Below are 18,327 nucleotides of genomic sequence, written 5' to 3'. Positions count from 1 at the left end.
GATATTGTCGACTTGCTTTTTGATCAAAATGATTTCATAACCACAAAGAAAGACCTCTTTCCAATATCAGTCTTGTCTCCCAGTATATTAGTCAATCTGGTGTAGGATGTTCTTTGTTTGCAACACATATGCTATTACAGCTGCATCGCATCATAAGAGACTTCTTGCAGTGCTTAATTCCAGCGTGGAACCATGGTAGAAAAAAGACATTAATGGTTGGGAACCAAAACAAGATTAAGCCTTTAAACATGGTTGCCTCAGGATGTATGATCTATTGAATAATGTTAGTGGACTAGCTGTGACCTAAATCTTTGAGAATTTATGTTAGTGAGTCGTACGTCGAACTTTGGACATGAGTGGAATATCTTATATTATTACTGGTGTAGTGACTAAGCAATTGACTTTATATGTGAGGCAACTTCTCCCAAGATATGTTTGAAGGAACCAGTTTAATCCGGTTGAAGAGGATATCAATTATGCCTTTAGACTAGTCATTGGCGGTTATATATGTCATCTACCATCCCACTTTAGTCGGGCCTACTTCAAGAGCCGAACACAGCGTTCAGAGTATTCCTTATAGGCACTGGGTTTAGGACTGGTTATGTTTTGTGAAAGCCACTGGAGAGGTTGAAAATGATAGTATGTAGTTTTCTCCTTGAGTTAGGCCACGTGTTATTTCCTTTGACCATGATGCTTAATATTGACACAAGAGTTCTATTTCCATTTTCTGGTATTGAATAGCTTAGGCAAGTTCTTCTGCAAGAATGGGTGTTTTCTAGGTGGTGACAAGGTGGTTGTGGCAGCTGCAAAAGCTCTAGATTGATTTCTCTGGTGATCCAGAGGTTGGGATTAGACTTTTCAGTTGGATGTGTCCCAGTCGAACCCTCTGTGCAGATACTGAGAAGTTTGCATCATTTGGGTAGCTCATGTTCCAGCTTACCATAGTATTTTTTGTCATTGATATCTGTGCTTGTAAAAATTTCGTTACCCTTTCCAATCTGAATCTGTTATCTGCAGGTCATATGGAGATAACTAATGTTTTGGCCACCAAGTGGACTAATCTTAGGTATGCAGTATCGATTTGTTTAATGTTTTCTCAGGGTCATTATGAGAAAAACTAACTACCCTTTTTTTTTTGTTTTGTTTTGAGAAATACTAACTACTGCTGACAATGTCGGGTTTTCTTTTCCAAAGTCAGGTTGTTTTCTCTTATTTTCTTTTTTCCTTTTTCATTGAAGTGTCAGGATGAACTCAAAACTGTTTAAGATGTTTTCTTAGGGCAGGGTCTATAATTAGAAATGCTATATCTTGTCCTTTTTTGTATAGTATGTCCAGTATATCTCACCTGTTATTGTCCCCTTGTTTTCATGTCTTTGGTGCACTTTTTAACTTCATGGCATGAAGAGTATTTGTTCATCCGAGGAAACTGTAAAAGAATACCTTTTCTTTCACTCTTCTTCGTTTTTTTGTTTCTAAATGAGAGAAGTGTATGCATAAAATTACCTTTTTCATCCCTTTATATGTCGAGGATTATTGAGTTTTATCAGCTGTAATTGGACTTTTTGTTTGTTAACTGTGGACATGAGTTGGATATAATAGTCACGTTGTATTACTTCCCCTTGTAACTTGTGATAATTGTCCATATTTTGTGCGCTCGATACATACCAAACAAGGTGCACCGTGCACTTGACTAATTATCACATAAACACCACCACCTTTCCCCTGGAAGTAACCACCATTTAACTTCTCGAACTCTATCCTTGTTATCTGGGTGGAACTTTGTTGGCCAATGGCCTGTTTGATTGACTTTCCTTCCGATTAATTCTTGTTTCATACTAGTTTGTTTCTACTTGTTAACAAGGGTCTACTAAAATGGAAATACTTGAGAGAATAACGGCCAAAGTCTATCGAGTTTTTGCTCTGCCATTTTGTTATAAGAATGCAAATGTTGATGCTATGGCTTTTGAATAATTGATTTGTGTAAGCAAGCAACAGCGACAGGTTAATTTAGTATTTGGAATTGGAATGGAAGCAAGTATGAATGCGTTCACAGGAAAAAGGATCTTTGATAGGAAATTTGAACAAGGAAAAAACTACTAACTAGGCAAAGAAAAGCTATTTACAGGTTGAATTGTTTTCTGGTTTTGAAACTGCAACCCCCTGTAAACGGAAAACACTTTTGAAAATGGTCTTTTTAGATGGGTCGTCGCCAATGAATAAGTGTCTAATAAAATGGAAAGTTATGATCTTCGCATTTAAATGTGGAACGTTTTGAATTCAAATCTGAGCATTTTTTTTCGTGGATTTTCACACTTCAAATTTGCTGGTCTTTACTTTTTGTGTTTCGCCTAATATCCCGAGTTTGGGGTTTGAACCCGCCTCAGTTTAAAAAAAAAGAATCGCAAGATAGAGTTTTATAGCAAAATTAGGCTTATTCGGGCAAAAGCTTATACTCGGAATTTAGGAGTTTTATGCGAAAAAAATTAAGGACTTGCAATTTGAGGGACAAAAAATTAAAGACCATCCCCCGAATAAGGCCAATCGTGCAAATTGCCCATTCTGAATGGCCGAGTGTCTCACCCTCTGTGGATAGGGCACATGCTAAGGCCTTGTATGTTTGCACATATTGAGGGTTTGAATTTTAGTTATTCTTTAAAATCAATTATTCGATCTGGTTGAATCAAATATGTAACCAAGCGCTAAAATTTTAGTATGACACTCTTTCTTCTGTTAAAACGTACGTCAATTTATAGGAATGCCACAAGGGTGAATAAAGAAATGCCCTAGAACTTTTCCCTTAATAGTTTCAAGGGTTTTAATACACTACACATCATATATGCCTATAATCTCGACTGTGCAGTCAGTTGCCTGACTGGTGGATGTGGTAATTACTTACATATATCTGGTATTTCTCAAATCAACGTAACTTATTATGGTTAAATGATCTAATGTAATAATGATATATATTAAGTGATAGAAGTGTATGTACAAACACATGTATTTACCGGGTAAATCTACCGTCCCAGTGTCTTTCCTTTCTAGGGACTGCTAGCTCCTCAAGCCTTCGCCTGCCAATCTCATGTGGGTGAACTCCAAAGTTAGCTATATAGTATGCAAAATAGAAACTAATAGATGGAGTAATTTTAGGTACAAGACCTCTCGTCTCAAAATTGACTTTAGTTATGTTTCTTGATGAGAATAATATGTCCATGCAGTTCACTGATCTTAAGCTAAACGCGTCAATATGAGCTAATGCTGACTTTGAGTCTTTGACTGAGCAACCCGCCTGAACTCAAGTTGGATAAATAAGGTGACTCTACCTCAACTAAATTTTGACTAGATTGAACCTGATTTAAACCATTTTATCCGGCCTAGATTTTTTTTTTATTCTTTTTTTTATATATAAGCCGTCACCATTAAGTTGTGAGCCTAAGGTGTGAGGGGTTTGGCTTGACCCCTACCATGTTATATTATAAGTGAATAACTCACAATGATTAGAGGGGGATATGGAACCTTGCCTCTAATCTACAAAAGAGATTGACAAGGCAACCTAAAGGAAGGATTAGCCAAAACAGTATCCTTCCATGCTATACAAAAAGATTAACTAACAAAGAATTACATTTTTCAGATCTTCTTCTAAAGGTAGGAAGTTGCCACTTATCAAGTTGAATTAGCCCCTTTGCCTCTCTTGGCAGATCCTTTTGAGAAAGAAACAAGGTCCTCCTTCCGCTTGTTGACGCCAACTTAGCAAAGTAATCAGCTACTTTATTAGCTTCTGCTTAAGTTTCAGATTATCAGTGTCTTTTTTGAGCAGCATGTTTGTGATGATTTGAGAGTCCAATTCCAATAGAAGATTATTGAAACCATGTTGTATGCACCAACACACACCATATTCTGCAGCCATCGCCTTTGCATAGTTGTTACTATCACATTCTACAGGAACAGAAAATGCCATAATAATATCACCTTCACTGTCTCTGAGAATACCTCCAATGCCTGCTTTATTAGTCTGTTTAACAAAGCTTTCCATCAGTGTTTAGTTTTACCTTGCCATTGGCAGGTTTTGCCCACCAACCTGCCTAGATCTCACCCAACCAATCTATTCGATACCTTAGCATGTCAATTTTAAGACATAATAAAAAGGTAACCAACAACTACTTAGTTTGACAAGTTTGGATTATGACCTATTCAATCCATTGGCGACCAAACCCATCATGACTCAAAACAAACTTTGATCATATTATCATTTTAATTAGCTGAACATACGTTAACCTGTCCAAACATAATCCAGCCCTCTCATTTAACACGTATATTATTAGCCAAGTGAGGGAGGTAAGTTTAGACCATTGAGAAGATACAATTGAGGTCCTGGAACAAAACTTAAAAAATCATGATAGACGCAGAGAAGTAACAACCTCTTCTATTTTCAATGTCAACACCTTTCTATGCAACTTCCATTTGTGACTCTACTTTGACATTCAAAGGATATAGAGAACTCAGTTTACTACTACAAACAATTCTTCAGCAAGAGTAACTGAGGCAGGGACACACTACAACTTTACTGATCTCGCGAAGAATTTGTCCTCGAAAATGAAGAAGCCTCTGATGCCAATGTGGCTGTACTATGAGAAGGTGAGATTCCACGAGCAGGAGGCCGCCTATAAGGGGATACAGAACGTCTAAATTTTTCTGCCGAATGTGGTTCCTTTGCAATTTCTGGTGATTCTGATTCAGCAGCAGGAGTTCCTGAAGAATATTGCACCGCAACGTGTTTACCCTGTGCATTATAACAAGTCAATCTTTAGTGCCAGATGACGGTATCAAAATCACATGCACACAAGTTTATTATACCTATACCCACAGAGAGTACTGATAGCAACTATTATCTGTTTGAGTCAATTAGAAGACTTGACGCAAAACCATCAGCTCTTCACTTGCTCCACAAGGCCCTTGGCAGTCACAAATTTTAAAACGACAATAGGATTTACACTTTCTTCGCTTCGCTCCCCACAGTCTAGTGTTACAAGTATATGATCAAATAAGGCTCTCAACAATGTCACAGTTTAATGTACTTGGACATACTTTGCGGAGATCAAGACCCTGTCAACTATTGATGCTGAACTGCTGTTACCATCGCTATATCATGTGAATTTACTGTCATGATGTGGGATATGAACTCCATCTCTTAAATAGATGAGAATACTTTCATTCTAAGAGCTAGCATGGAGCTCCTTTTTTCTTTCTTCAACTAATCCTGCCAAATTAGAATCAACCCTAATTGCCATGATTCACTTCATGGGCCTCTCACAGTAGATACTTCATACTGTAGTTCGCTTCCTTTCTAACTTGCGGTGCACACACTCTAGAGAACATGCAGTTAAAATTTGTGGAGGTATTTTTCAAACTTAAGTAATGGAATGAGTGTCAACCACATTTATGTAAAAATAGAAAACCTTCTCATTCACCTGATAAACAATGTACAAAGGTTATCCTTATACAGCAATCTTGAGCTATACATAATATGGCAGGTAATAAATCCGTATGCTCATAAGGTGACTAAATATTTTATGATTAAATTCTAAATAGCCTAAGGTATCCTATATAATATCTATATGGTTTTCCTCTTCCATTTGTTTAGACAAAAAAACCATCATTAGATAGCAATACAATAATAGAAGCAACTATAGGAAGGAACCTGATGAGTTTGATTGTATTCCTCGTCCGTTTGCTGATCCCGATGATGATATTGCTGCTGTTGTAGGTGAGAGTATTGCTGTAATTGGAGATTTCCCTGTTGTTGCCATTGTTGTTGTTGTTGCATGCTCTGACATCCTTGTTGACGTACTTGGTACTGGTGCATGAGTAGTTGATAACCATGCTGTTGCATCTGGTATGCAAGTTCTTGTGACTGACGATATTGCTCCAGCTGCTGCTGCGTTTGCTGGCCTTCCTGTGGTTGCATCTGTTGTGCTTGCTGTTGAAATTGCTGTTGCCATAGTTGCTGTGCCTGCTGTGAATATTGTAGCTGGTGAAGATATTGCTGCTGTTGATATGGTAAAGACTGAATTTGCTGGAAATACTGTTGCTGTTGCAATAGAAGTGTTTGCTGCTGACTCTGTTGCTGTTGTTGTTGCAGATTAAGCTGCTGCTGCTGATACAGCAGTTGACTTGGATGTGGATGCATCTGTTGCTGCTGTATACTAGTGTAGGGCTGTTGCATTTGCAACTGATGCTGTTGATACTGTCCGTGCGAAAGATGCTGCTGCTGGTAATAGTGTTGTGATGTTTGATTCAATGCTTCCTGGTGGTGTGAAGGCCCAATTTGCTGGCTACTCTGCCCAGAATGTTGAGGTGTACTAGGTTCAGAAAAAGAAGCATGTGGGGAAGACATTTGAGGGTGGTTTTCTGATAGGGAGATGTGTTGTGATGTTTGATTCAAGGCTTCGTGATGGGGATTGGGCCCAATTTGCTGGCTATTGTGCGCAGAATAATGAGCTGGACTTGGTTGAGAATAAGAAACAGGCGAGGAAGACGCCTGGAGATGGTTTCCAGACATGGAGATCTGCTGTGGCATATTATTTAATGTCCAGCATTCATTACCCGGGATATTCCCCTGAGAAGTACCCGATTGACTATGGACAGGAGCCTTATCCAGGACCTGTTGGAACTGCGAATCACCCTGAGAATCAAGCAAGCGCGGTTCTTGCGAATCAGCTCGTTGTGATTGCTGTTGCTGATCATATCCTGCCGGTTGATTGGACACCTTTGAACTACCGCTCTCAGGAACTGCTGCTGTATCATATATTTGCTGTGAACTTCCCGCAGTAACAGGACCTGGAGATGAACAGCTAGCTGGTCCATCTCCATCATTTACAGGATCTGGTGGTCTGCCTGTGCTTGATGAGGGAATTTCTTCACCACCTTTAAGATCATCAGAATGCATGGCGACCAAATCCTGGGATTCCCTTTCCCCAGAGATTAAGGAAAGATTCTCCAAAGAAACCGGCACCGGTGGCTGTTCAAGTTCAACATCCTGATCTTGATTGATAATTTCTGAACTTGGACGTTCTTGTGAGGCTTCTAAAACAGAAAGGGGCCTTGAGGGCTCTTTAAAGTCCAGAACTGGCCCAGGAGACTTGGATACATCTTCTCCAGGTTGCGGTATGGAATCATAAGAGAAGTCCATTGGTCCAGCCAAATCGTCTCTCCTCTGCTGTGATGGACCATGACTTAGTTCCATTGGCGTTGAGGAATCATCCTTTGATTGAACAAGAGGGTCAAAAGATAACTCATTTTTCCCAGAGCCATTTCCACTGGATAAATCTTCCACTTCGGGAGATATCTGTTCTTGTTTACCAGTTGCATCTTTTCCCTTGACCACAGCTAGAGACGGCTCTGCAGAAAGCTGATCTGGTTGCTTCCCATCTTTAAGCGGCGGTAACTGTGCCTGCTCTCCTTTGGACAGCTGGATCATGTGGCCAGAGCTTGGTCCTTTTGATGGCTGATTAACTAAGACATAGGAAATGTTTCTCCTTTGTTCAGTAAAGCTGTTCAGTGAACTCTTCTCAGTACCTATGTGTTTTGATGAGGTATTGGTTCTTATGAACTGAGGAAACAATTTGATGTGACGACTCCATGCCTTTCTTATCTCAGAGATAGAACCACAAAGATCAACAAACTGTTGCAACCATAAATGATAATTATCAGGGACAGGTGAAAGTGAATTTTACACATCTAAAACACAAAATAGTAAAACTTAGTAAATATAATAAAAAGGCAACTTCACTTTATAGAAACCTAATGCCAGATTCAGTAGGTGCAAGACCGTGCGGAATTGTAAAGAAGAAAAACAAGTAAACGTCTAGTCAGTTTTTGCAAGGGTTGGCCTATCTCCTAGCAAACTGAATCAGAAGTTTCAAGTAAACTAAGTTCTTGATTAAAAGTTGTTATTCCTGTAGGCAGGTGGTATTCACACTTTTGGCTAGTTAAAGGTGGAAGTGGTTGGTATAGAAACATTAAATTATTGCATGACAATTGGCAATAAACTCATTGTTGAAACTAAGACCATCCTACATACATGTTGTACTTTCAGATGAGATCTAAAGTAAAAAATCACAATACATAAAAAGAAAAATCAACTTATCATGTATGCTTACTGAGTGTATCTTTTTAAAATCTCTCTGTTTCAAAGTTTTCCCATTCACTTTAGTACGACTAGGGCTTGGTTAGTGGTGACACAATCCCCTTATACCTCGGCTAGTTAGGAAGATTTGATTACATGTTGATAGATGTGAATCGTTGGATCAAGTTTACAATGTGAACAGCAGTGGTTAGCTCATTTCCAAACCGTAGTTAGTTGTACCTACATGTTCCCACTAGTTAAATTCTTATGAAATAGATACTTGACTCATGAGTATGTCGAACTCAGTCATTTCTTTCATATTTCCATTCCATTAATTATGGATGGATCCAGCAGCATCAGCAAAAGATAATCACACATGAAGCCACAAAAATATTGAACAATTTTTCCACTAAAATAAGAGAATTCCCCTCCTCACTTTCCGTCCACTAACAAAATGGAGAACAACAAAAGAAAACAATGTAGAACTGAAACATTTAGACGGGGGATCTAACCTCCAAAAATAATATAGAAATACTCTCTCGATCTTTTATATCCAAATCTTGGGATACATCTGACACAGGAGAGATTGCATTAGCTATGACAGAGTCTACTATGCTCAGTTGCTTAGTTCCTTCATGTGCCATCGCAAATCTTATCAATTCCTGCAGAGCAGAATATATTCATTATTTGGTATACGTCACGAATCTCATGTGGTGCCAAAATAGCTCACAGCTATTCAGGATCTTTACAAATTTTAATCTTTTCAAGCAAAAGAGTCAAAAGAGTAGTAGCTATCAGATGTGTGCCATTATTATATGGTGGTTCTGACTTCTTAATATAGATGCATAGATGCAAACAAGAGTTCTTTATTATTAACAATGGAATCATCACCACACAACATCCTCAGCCCACAAATAATGCTTCCAGAGATGGCAAAGGAGTTACCACATTTGATGAAGTCTTGCGAGGCTTTTGGTGTTCAAATAAATACCACACATGGACTTTCGAGGTCCATCTAGAATCTTTTGAAAAAAAAAAAGGGGGGGGTCCATCTAGAAATGGAAAGAGAGCGGATTGCAACTAGAGGGGTTGATTATTGTTTAATAATCTAATGTGCTAGAGAACTGAAATATCATATGAATATGGAATTATTTGGATGGGCTGTAAACAAAAAAGGCATTCTTGTTGCAAGAAGGCATTCTTACCACAACAGAGATAAGGAAAACATACCTCATAAAGAAGTCTGCAACCAGGGAAACGCTTTATTCCATCAATTATTACATCTCTTGCAACCTCCAGACTAGCAGTGATCTAGCACCAATGAAAGGCAGTATCAGATTCTGTCAAGAAAACAAGCAAGACCCATAGAAAGAGCTATTACAATCAGTGTTGTCAGAGGCGCGCTTCAGCCCTGAAGCGAGGCACAAAACATGCTGAGCGCTTCATCAAGGCTTTAAGGCATACTTTTTCTTGCCAACGAACATAATGCAACACTAAACAATTGATATTTCACTTTATCGTATTTTTTTTTCAATTTGTTGTTCATATATTGGTTCTTCATGCTTATGATCATATTTTTCTTCATTTGAGACTTTTTCATTAAAGCCCACACTTTATTTGTGCTTAAAGCCCCAGAGGACCTTAGAGATTTTTTGCATTACAATTAGGTTGTGTTAACTGCAGTATGAAATGGTTTACAAAGACAGGAACTTGTACCACACAACATGTCTCATTTTTTATGAAGTAGAATTTCATTGAACCAAACATGTCTAACTCACCCTTTACTTAGATAGAATTAAGTGACAATACTTTCTCGTGATTACATTTGAGCAACAATCTGCTATCTCTCAATAAATGTAATAAACTTCTACATTTAATTATGTACATAGATATGGGTGTCTGACGGGCTGGGCCAGCCTGTACTGCAGGGGCAACCCCCCCCCCCCCCCCCAAAAAAAAACCAAAGAGGGGTACAAGGGGGCAGTGCTGGGGTGGGGTGGGCTTTGTAAAAGGAGGAGCTGTTCTCCTGGATACGGGGCAACCGGGACAGGTTAAGCCCGCTTTAGAAGATACCGAGTGTCACAGATTTTGGTGGTGTAGTGGGTATACTATCTAACGCTGCCTCCATTTTTAGTTTCTTGAAAATGAAGTCTACCCCCATTCTCTTAACTTGATGATGGCATTTTTGTTCGGGTCATTCATCCTCCTCACATCCAACTAATGACCTTAATATCCATTGAACACTTCTTTTTCTTAACCCCCCCCCCCCCCCCCCCCCCAATTTTCTCCTCCACCACCACCTTTAACCTTCCTATTCCCTATTCCTCGTCACGTATACCACTATGTGTCGTCCCCTTTTTGTGTGACCGCCAAATACCTTCCGTCATACCAACATTTTTCTACACTTACATCTCCTTTTGACTCTTATGTCAAGTAAGAGTTCAATAACTTTATCCTTCTTTTCTGCGCCAAGCGAACTAAGTCCACCATATAAGTGGAGTAGAGTAGAGGGGATGGGCATCATCACCGAGTTTCAAAGGTTGCAGTTGGCCCAAAGAGTTGGCTCTAGACGATTTCTCGGTCATAAGAAAAAAGTTAACTTTATCCTCCTTTCCTTCAAATGAAACTCTAGGAACTTTCAAAAGTTAAGACATTTCCCCCACCCATTTTTGGTTAGCTTCTTCTCCCTTTCAATGAATGCTAAAGGTTAAGGATCACTAGAGTATATTGAAGCTCCTTAAAACTGATTATCAAAAGAGATCTGTCAAGAAAAGCATCCATAATTCTCTCTCTGTCTCCCCCTCCCCAGTCCCTCCCCAACCAGCGAAACATCAAAAGAAACCAGTTAACCAACAATTGCAAAATAATGTGTTTAAGCTGCAGCGTAAATTGCATACCATGTGTGTTAGACGATAATAACCAATGTATAGCATCGGAATGCATTGCAATTTCTGCTCCTTCACTACCATATTAATTGCTCTTTTGTAGATATCAGAAGCAGCTGAGCAATTTCCCTGGCAATTTTCAGGAACCAATGTCTTATAGGAGTAATAATTATTGTTCCACCACTCATGTAACTTAGCACGTACCAGACGTTTTTCCATATTGGCTCGATTGGTAACATATTGAATGAAACAGGAGTCCCAATCTGTATTAATAGGAGGAAAGGAAGCACGAGCACCATCTGGATCTCCAATTTGCTCCATATATCTAGCAGTAAAAAGATGGATTTCTGGAACATTCTGCAAGAAGCACTTAGAGATAAGAGTCCTCGCTTGACACTAAAACTATAGTATATAGTGTCCAGAGACTCAACTGTATGATTTAGTTTTGAAACACTAAGTCCTTTTAACTTATCACTTCTCTCTTGTAAATACAAGTGTTCTAGAAAGTAATTTCATTCACGAGCAAAATCTAGAAAATTCAGTGCAGAATCTAAGCCTGGCAACAATAATTTACAAACTCAACCATCAGAAATTCGGAAAGAAAATTTCCTGTAGGAAAATAATGTGCTTCATGGTATCAGAGACGCACTGTAATACTCTGTCTTCTGAATGTTCAAACTTTTCGTTATTGATCCTTTTCTTTTTGTGAGAACTTTTCGTTATTGATAATTTAACTGGGAAAAATTGGTCTCCAGAATTCATAGGGGCCAGAAACCAGTTCCTCAATAGGGATAACCAGCACTTGCTAGAAATTGCTCTTATGCAGTATAACAGTAACTACAACAACATACCCAGTGTAATCCCACAAGTGGGGTCTGAGGAAGACCTTACCTCTGCCTTGGGAGGTAGAGAGGCTGTTTCCGGAAGACCCCCAGCTCAAGAAGCAGTGTAACAGTAACTAGTGAGCATATTTGCAGATAAATTCAGATCCAAAGGACAAATCTGAGGTTGGTTAATTGCTTAACTTAAAATTTAAAAGAAGTAGTCACTCAAGATTATAACTGATATAATCTCATACTCACTTAACCAGGTCCAGCTATAACAGTAAGATAGACCAATCAATAAAAGAAAAGTGATTCAAAGTTCAAGTGAAAATTGAAGTGATTGTCGATCGATGCCTGTCCAGGAAGTATTTTGAAGTTACCTTTGAGAAAACTTTTGTTGCTCGTTCTAAAGCAAACATCGATAGCTCTCGTCCTCCCTTAGTCTCCATGAAATCCACATAACGTATCCAGAACTCGGGGTAGTTGGCACAGGATATCAAGCACCTCTCATAAAGTTTTAGGGCCTGTAGCAGAATAGTTTACTATTTTGGAGCAAAATCAAGCAGGAATCCCCGATATCTTCAGAGAACACTAAAGCATACCCAATCAAAATCGTCTTGTTTTTCGATGAAGTCGAGATAATCATGCCAGTTCTTCAGCTCATCGTTGTCAAGAGGAGTTGCCTGGAAATATCGCCTCTGGATGTTTGATTCAAAACTTTTAATTTTTTCCTCTAGTTGACAAGCTTTCTGGTACAGCTGATCTCCACAGTATCTGTACTTATATAGTGCTTTCAACCTGACTGAATCATCACTAGGATCCTGGAGGTCCTTAACAACTTGAACAATTTCTTTATTCAATAACACAGCTGTTGCACTGGATAGCTCTTTTAGTTGTACATCACGGCTGTCATCACTGAGATGTAGAATCTCCTCTTCTAAATTGGTTACAAGCTTCTTAAAACTGGATAATTATAATAAGGCATATAAATTTTTAGGATTCACGAATGATATGCTTTGAATCTGACAGATAAGATACAACAACTGTTTATCCATTTTTCAGAAAATAGATTTTATTCATAATAGGAAACCATGTATTACTGTCCTAAAGGGGTGTTGTGAAAAGAACGAATCAGGAAATAATGGAAAAATTCAAAATGCCTACTTAGACACTGGTTGATAAGAATTAGCAGATATGGGCAATCCAGGTACAAAAATTGCCTCACCACATATCTAAATAACTTTCTTAGCACATACTCTTTATCAGCACAGAGCATATTGACCTTTTAGTCATACAGATACTCTTTTGGAGTAATCCAATCCATTTAGCACCTGAAATTCTACCATAGCCAGAAAGGGACAAGACTTTCATTGTTGGAAGCTTAATAAAATAAAGTAATATGACCTACTTGGTACTCTCTGAGCATAGATAATGAAGAACCTTAGGCTCTCAGCAATAGAAAGTATCAAACATATAGTCTCACAATCAGCACATCAAGAGCAGTGTAGTATTTATATGAAATCAATTTTCAGCATTCAAACATGACTTAGAGCCTGTTTGGATTGGCTTATAAGCTGTTTTTAGCTTTTTTGAGTGTTTGGCTGACCAGCTTAAAGTCATTTTGTGCTTAAAATAAGCTTAAAAAATAATTGGGCCCATTTGACTTAGCTTATCTAAAGCAGCTTATAAGCCAAAAAAAATAAGTTAGACTACCCCAACTTATTTTTTTTAGCTTATAAGCTGTTTGCAGCTTATAGGCATAAGCCCATCCAAACAGGCTCTTACCAGTAATTTTAGGTACTCTAGTGCCCCAAAAGTATGAGGTAATGAATTTGAGCACTTTATAATAAATATTTTTAATCAAACACTTTATCTTTTTTATCAAGTAAATAAACTTTCATTAATGATTAATCAAACACTTTATATTAATTTTATTTCAGCATGATATGCATCCAATACTATCAAGAGCAAACATTCTTCTTTGAAATTTACTCATTGTTAGAGCAGCACTGCTGAGAGGGAATTACCAGGAAAGAATAAAAGTTAATTCAAAATAGAAGCTGAAACTAAGACAAATACGCGATGTTCGAATGGAGAAAGTAAAGCAAGACGTACTTCTCGTAGTACTTATGCAACTTCTTTGTGGGAAAGCATAGAGCCTGTACATAAACTAGAGCAAGGGAACCCCACTTCTCCTGAGAGAACTCAAAGGACATGTACTTGTCCCATAAGACATGACAGAAGTAGTCCTTCCCAACAAGGGAGATTCCTTTGGTAAATAACCTGTCAAAAGTTTAAAAGAATACACTGATTATAGGGATTGCTATTTATGATCTCATTAAACATGAGCATAACTTACATTTGAATTTTCAGAAGCTATAAATCAATTTCAAAAGTGTAAGCATATTGTTGCAACACAAAAAGGTTTTCACTTTATATAAAATAAAAGGTGGAACATGAACAGGTAAAAAGAAAAAGAAACTAGGTCTAGTTATGTTCTATAAATAGCTGAGTCAACCAATCCTCCATGATATTGCAGTTCAGTATAGGAAGACTTATGCAGGGATGCTACTTCTGTCTATGTTTTTTTGATACTAGGGATGCTACTTCTATCTATGTGCAAAGCATAGATGGTTACGGACTCATATAAAGGACTCCAGCTACGGCAGGTTATAGAAATAGTTAACTGGGATGAACCCTCTCAAATGGATACAGATTACTCATATAGCGGAACCAACTAGTTTGGGATTGAGACTTAGCTGATCTAATTGAATGTGATGCAATGATGTTCTCCTATAGCTACTTCAGTAGTGAATTCCACTGTTTCATTGTTTTTTTGCTTAAAAATATGTCTCAGATGTTAACATTTTCATCATTATAGTTGAAGACTAACGTGGCAGGTGGTACGTCTGGTCTCCTTTTCAAGAAACTTACAGAAGTATAATTTCCAAGGATTTACCTACGAATATCAAATGGATCCTCGAACGAACTCATAGCAAAGGTACAATAGTCAACCCACAGACCAACAGAAAATGGTGTTGATTCCACAGCTCGCTCAAAGATTTCAACAGCTTTTTCAGCATTACATAGCCGTGCCTCGTGATAAGCGTATCTTTTCCAATTCCAGTGGCACAGTGGAAATTTAGACAAAAAGGAGTCAAAAGCCAAACAAATCGTATTTCTATCATCCTGCAGTAATTGGAACAGAAATTACTTGTATTGCCATTGAAAACACAGGCAAAAATAGAAGAATGAGAAGAATCATGTAAAATTGCATGTCGCGTGCTTGACTAATGAGATAGAAACTAGAAAGGGCTTCTGTAGCTTGTTTGTTCTTATATCATCAACAGATCTAGATGCATATCTTCCATGTCAGGTGGCTGCCCCTAAAAGATTTCATCTACCCGAACTTTTTGCCAATCTAGAACAGGAAAACAGTTACTATTGATTACACCTGCTCCTAATAGAAGCAGAAACAGTTACAAGAGAGCAGTTCCTGCAAGATGCACAGCTCTCGATCTATGGGGAATTTGGACATGACTCGTGAAAGAAAACTGTATTCCCTTCTTTGATAAGGTAAAGTAATTTATAAAAGAAAAATGTAGCTCTTGACATATAGTTTCCAAGGATTCAAACATTATTCATTTGGACTCATATACAAAGTTATGGCTATTTCAGGAAAATGTACAAAGCAAGTCTGGCACATAACTGCATGACAAGAAGGCAGCAGCCAGCGTGACCGTGCTGAAATCAGAGAAGTGCCATTTTGTAGCATGTCACATCGAGAAAGGCTTCCTGAAGAACTCTACTTTGCTACCTAAGATTGGATCCTTGTAGCATTCTTTCACCTTACTAGATTAGGTTCATAAAGACGAAGTTGATACACCTTGCTTTGTGATCAATTTCTAAGTAATCGGGTTCAATTTCAAAAAAAAAAAAAAAAAAAGCAATCGGGTTCAATCTCCTTCTACTCCATCTTTACCTTTTGGGCCTTTGATTCAATTGAGAGTTGAAGTTTACTATACTGATTTGCCTTTCCATTTGAGCTTTAAATTTATTCTTTATAATTACACGCAACGATATTTTTATTAGAGAATACTACCAATAGAGTGCAATGGAGGAATAGTACAACCCCAGCAAAATGTGTCTAAGTACACTAGCTGGACGCGAAAAGAATTAAGGAAATTAATCAATTTTTATTGTAACTAAGGCAATTAATCATCCTATCTATTTTCAGTTATATGCCAAAAAGTTAATAGAGCTAAACATCTATGCTTTAAGGTACAAATATTTTCCTCTTTGTTTTGAAAATATCTTTTATTTATTTCCTTCCATACAGTCCACCATATAGCCATTGGTATAGTGTTCCACAACTTTCTGTCGCCTTTTGTAGTCATCTTCTATTCCAACAATGTAGCATGTCTACGAGATGTTGACATGCACAGTTTAACTTTCTGGGCTTTTGATTCAATTGAAGGTTGAAGTTTAGTGTACTTCCATGTGCCTCCGATCCTTGGGTTCAACATCTCTCAACATATTGTAGGTGTTGGGAAAATGCTCGTCATAATCACTAAGGCTTATTTTTCTTAACAGAGTCCATGCTAGTGCAGGCATTCTCGTACTTAGTTTCTGTCGTAGAATCATCCCAAATTGATGACCACAGAAGAGCAAAACCCACTAAAACATTGACCATGGCAGCAAACAAATCGAAGAACAAGAATGTTGTTATGCTTTTTGGACTTGGATTACTGTCGTTTTTTTTTTTTTATGACAAGGGAACCCCATTACTGTCGTTCTTATACAAACATGCAAATTAGTAAAGTTCAATACAACATGATAAACAAAAGGCCAATATAAAGCTATGTCCTATATCAAGCATGATATTAAATTTGACCCATATGAAGCCACGTGAATTTGGACTTACAGGGTAGGTTTTCTCAATCTCTGATATCAGTGAGTTCCAGGAATCAAGGTCTTCTGAGCCTCCAGAAATCATATCCTTAAGTCTTTCATTATGAACTTCAATAAAGGAAACAGCGATTCTGTCTTCAGTATCAAGCAATACCAAAACATGAAATAGAAAAATAGCACATTTTGCATGACTAAATAACGTAGACTACCTACCCTAAGGCAAGCATTAGTGGCTGCTTATCAGAAGAAAGATTCAAATTGTATGCACATATACAATGAAAAATTACACATAAATCATCTTATCATCAACTATATCACACATGTGTGCTAGTTATATCTATTTTAGTTAGCATGAACATTATCTAACAAGTTTAATTTTTGTTTAGGAAAAAAAAAGAAGTTCCTTTATCATATATCTGTTCATATTCGAACGGAATTTCACTAGAAGCATGAGCAAGATTCTAGTAACACTAGTTCCTACAAAATTACAGGTTTTCAGCTAGGTAAAGTTATTTTCATTAAGATGATCATTCCTAAATCCCAAAAAAAAAAAAAAAATTACTACCAACAAAAAGAAAATACTACTTTCTCCGTCTCAAAAAGATTATCTTACTTTCCTTATTAGTTTATCCCAAAAAGACTGATACATTTCTATATTTAGAAACAATTTAACAGCCACACAAATATCTAAGGTTTGTTTTGGACCGCACATCTCAAAAGTTCTACTTTATTTCTTAAACTTCGTGTCAAGTCAAACTAAGACAATCTTTTTAGACAGAAAGAGTACCCCTAAAGATGCAATAGGGATGTGGGTTAAGGTGTACTTGAGGAGTTCAACCTTGCCTGGTATTTAAGGGGAGCCCACATTTCAATCAGTTTGTGATCGTTGGGGTTGGACAAACTAACACACACCATTTCTTGGTTATCAAATGAAAAAAAATTATTCTTTAGTGGAAATTTAAAGAAAGTTAAGAAGTATAAACCTTGAACAAGATGAGGTCCATCAGGAGCATTGTGATTGTGTAGCTCCATAGCTGGAGAAGTCTGTTGGAAGCCACCAATAAGTGCACTTTGTGTGTGTGTAGCGTCTCCGGCAGGTGGAAACTGGAAAGGGCAAAAAATGGCCTGAAACAAGTATGTCCTTTCTTTGTTTCTTGGCCTAAAAGTACTTTTGTCTTTGGTGATTTGACAACTAAGGTCTTTGAGTGCCATCTTTTCAATTTTTATTTGTAGTTAAAATTAAAAATAAATTATGCGATAGTAATTATAGAATTTGAAGCCAAAATTTTAGCGAGTTGTAGAATTTGAAGCAAAATTTTAATGAGTTGTTATGATATTGTGTGAGATTTGCTTTAAAAGCAAGTTATGATAATTTTGATGATACAAATCGATACAAATCGTCATAATCTTTTTAATATTTCTGGTTGATATTCTGGGAATTTGTCACATTTTTATTTAAATTAATTTAAATCAACTCTAAATTTGATATTTTAGACTTATAATGTCAGTAATTTTTTTTTTTTTTAAATGTCTTCTCAATTATCACGCAAATCAAAAGCAAGTATAGCGGAAATAAAAGATGGTG

The 18,327-nt window shown here is 37.4% G+C and overlaps 1 protein-coding gene across 3 annotated transcripts; it reads right to left on the bottom strand.

Annotated features, from left to right (window-relative positions):
* Positions 1-3,411: 3,411 nt before the first annotated feature.
* LOC132623877 (pre-mRNA-processing factor 39-2) lies at positions 3,412-17,969 on the bottom strand. Of its 3 annotated transcripts, XM_060338687.1 has the most exons (13): positions 17,726-17,969; positions 16,756-16,850; positions 14,791-15,020; positions 13,947-14,114; positions 12,434-12,794; positions 12,212-12,355; positions 11,212-11,364; positions 11,020-11,136; positions 9,353-9,433; positions 8,635-8,784; positions 5,696-7,678; positions 4,552-4,777; positions 3,412-4,009 (listed from the first exon to the last, which is right to left on the bottom strand). In XM_060338687.1, the coding sequence occupies exons 1-12, from the start codon at positions 17,952-17,954 to the stop codon at positions 4,559-4,561; spliced, it is 3,930 nt and encodes a 1,309-aa protein (XP_060194670.1). In that variant the 5' UTR covers positions 17,955-17,969; the 3' UTR covers positions 3,412-4,009; positions 4,552-4,558. The 3 variants fall into 3 exon arrangements, 2 of the variants coding, with proteins under 2 accessions (XP_060194670.1, XP_060194669.1); XM_060338686.1 differs by lacking the exon at positions 3,412-4,009 and having other exon boundaries at positions 4,216-4,777; XR_009576460.1 differs by lacking the exon at positions 3,412-4,009 and having other exon boundaries at positions 4,641-4,777; positions 4,852-7,678.
* Between the last annotated feature and the right edge of the window lie 358 nt (positions 17,970-18,327).

The sequence above is a fragment of the Lycium barbarum genome, chromosome 12, assembly GCF_019175385.1.
Source record: "Lycium barbarum isolate Lr01 chromosome 12, ASM1917538v2, whole genome shotgun sequence".
Taxonomy (NCBI): Eukaryota; Viridiplantae; Streptophyta; class Magnoliopsida; order Solanales; family Solanaceae; genus Lycium; species Lycium barbarum.
The sequence above is the reverse complement of the archived record's forward strand: the minus strand, read 5'-3'. Positions and strand labels throughout refer to the sequence as shown.

What these genes read in the sequence shown, in the direction of transcription:
- LOC132623877 (XM_060338687.1), bottom strand. Translation starts at nt 17,954, where the DNA reads ATGGCACTCAAAGACCTTAGTTGTCAAATCACCAAAGACAAAAGTACT. An exon ending in TGGACCTCATCTTGTTCAAG is followed by an intron (nt 16,851 to 17,725) that starts GTTTATACTTCT and finishes CCTTTATTGAAG; the next exon opens with TTCATAATGAAAGACTTAAG. An exon ending in GTTGCAGACTTCTTTATGAG is followed by an intron (nt 8,785 to 9,352) that starts GTATGTTTTCCT and finishes TCTGCTCTGCAG; the next exon opens with GAATTGATAAGATTTGCGAT.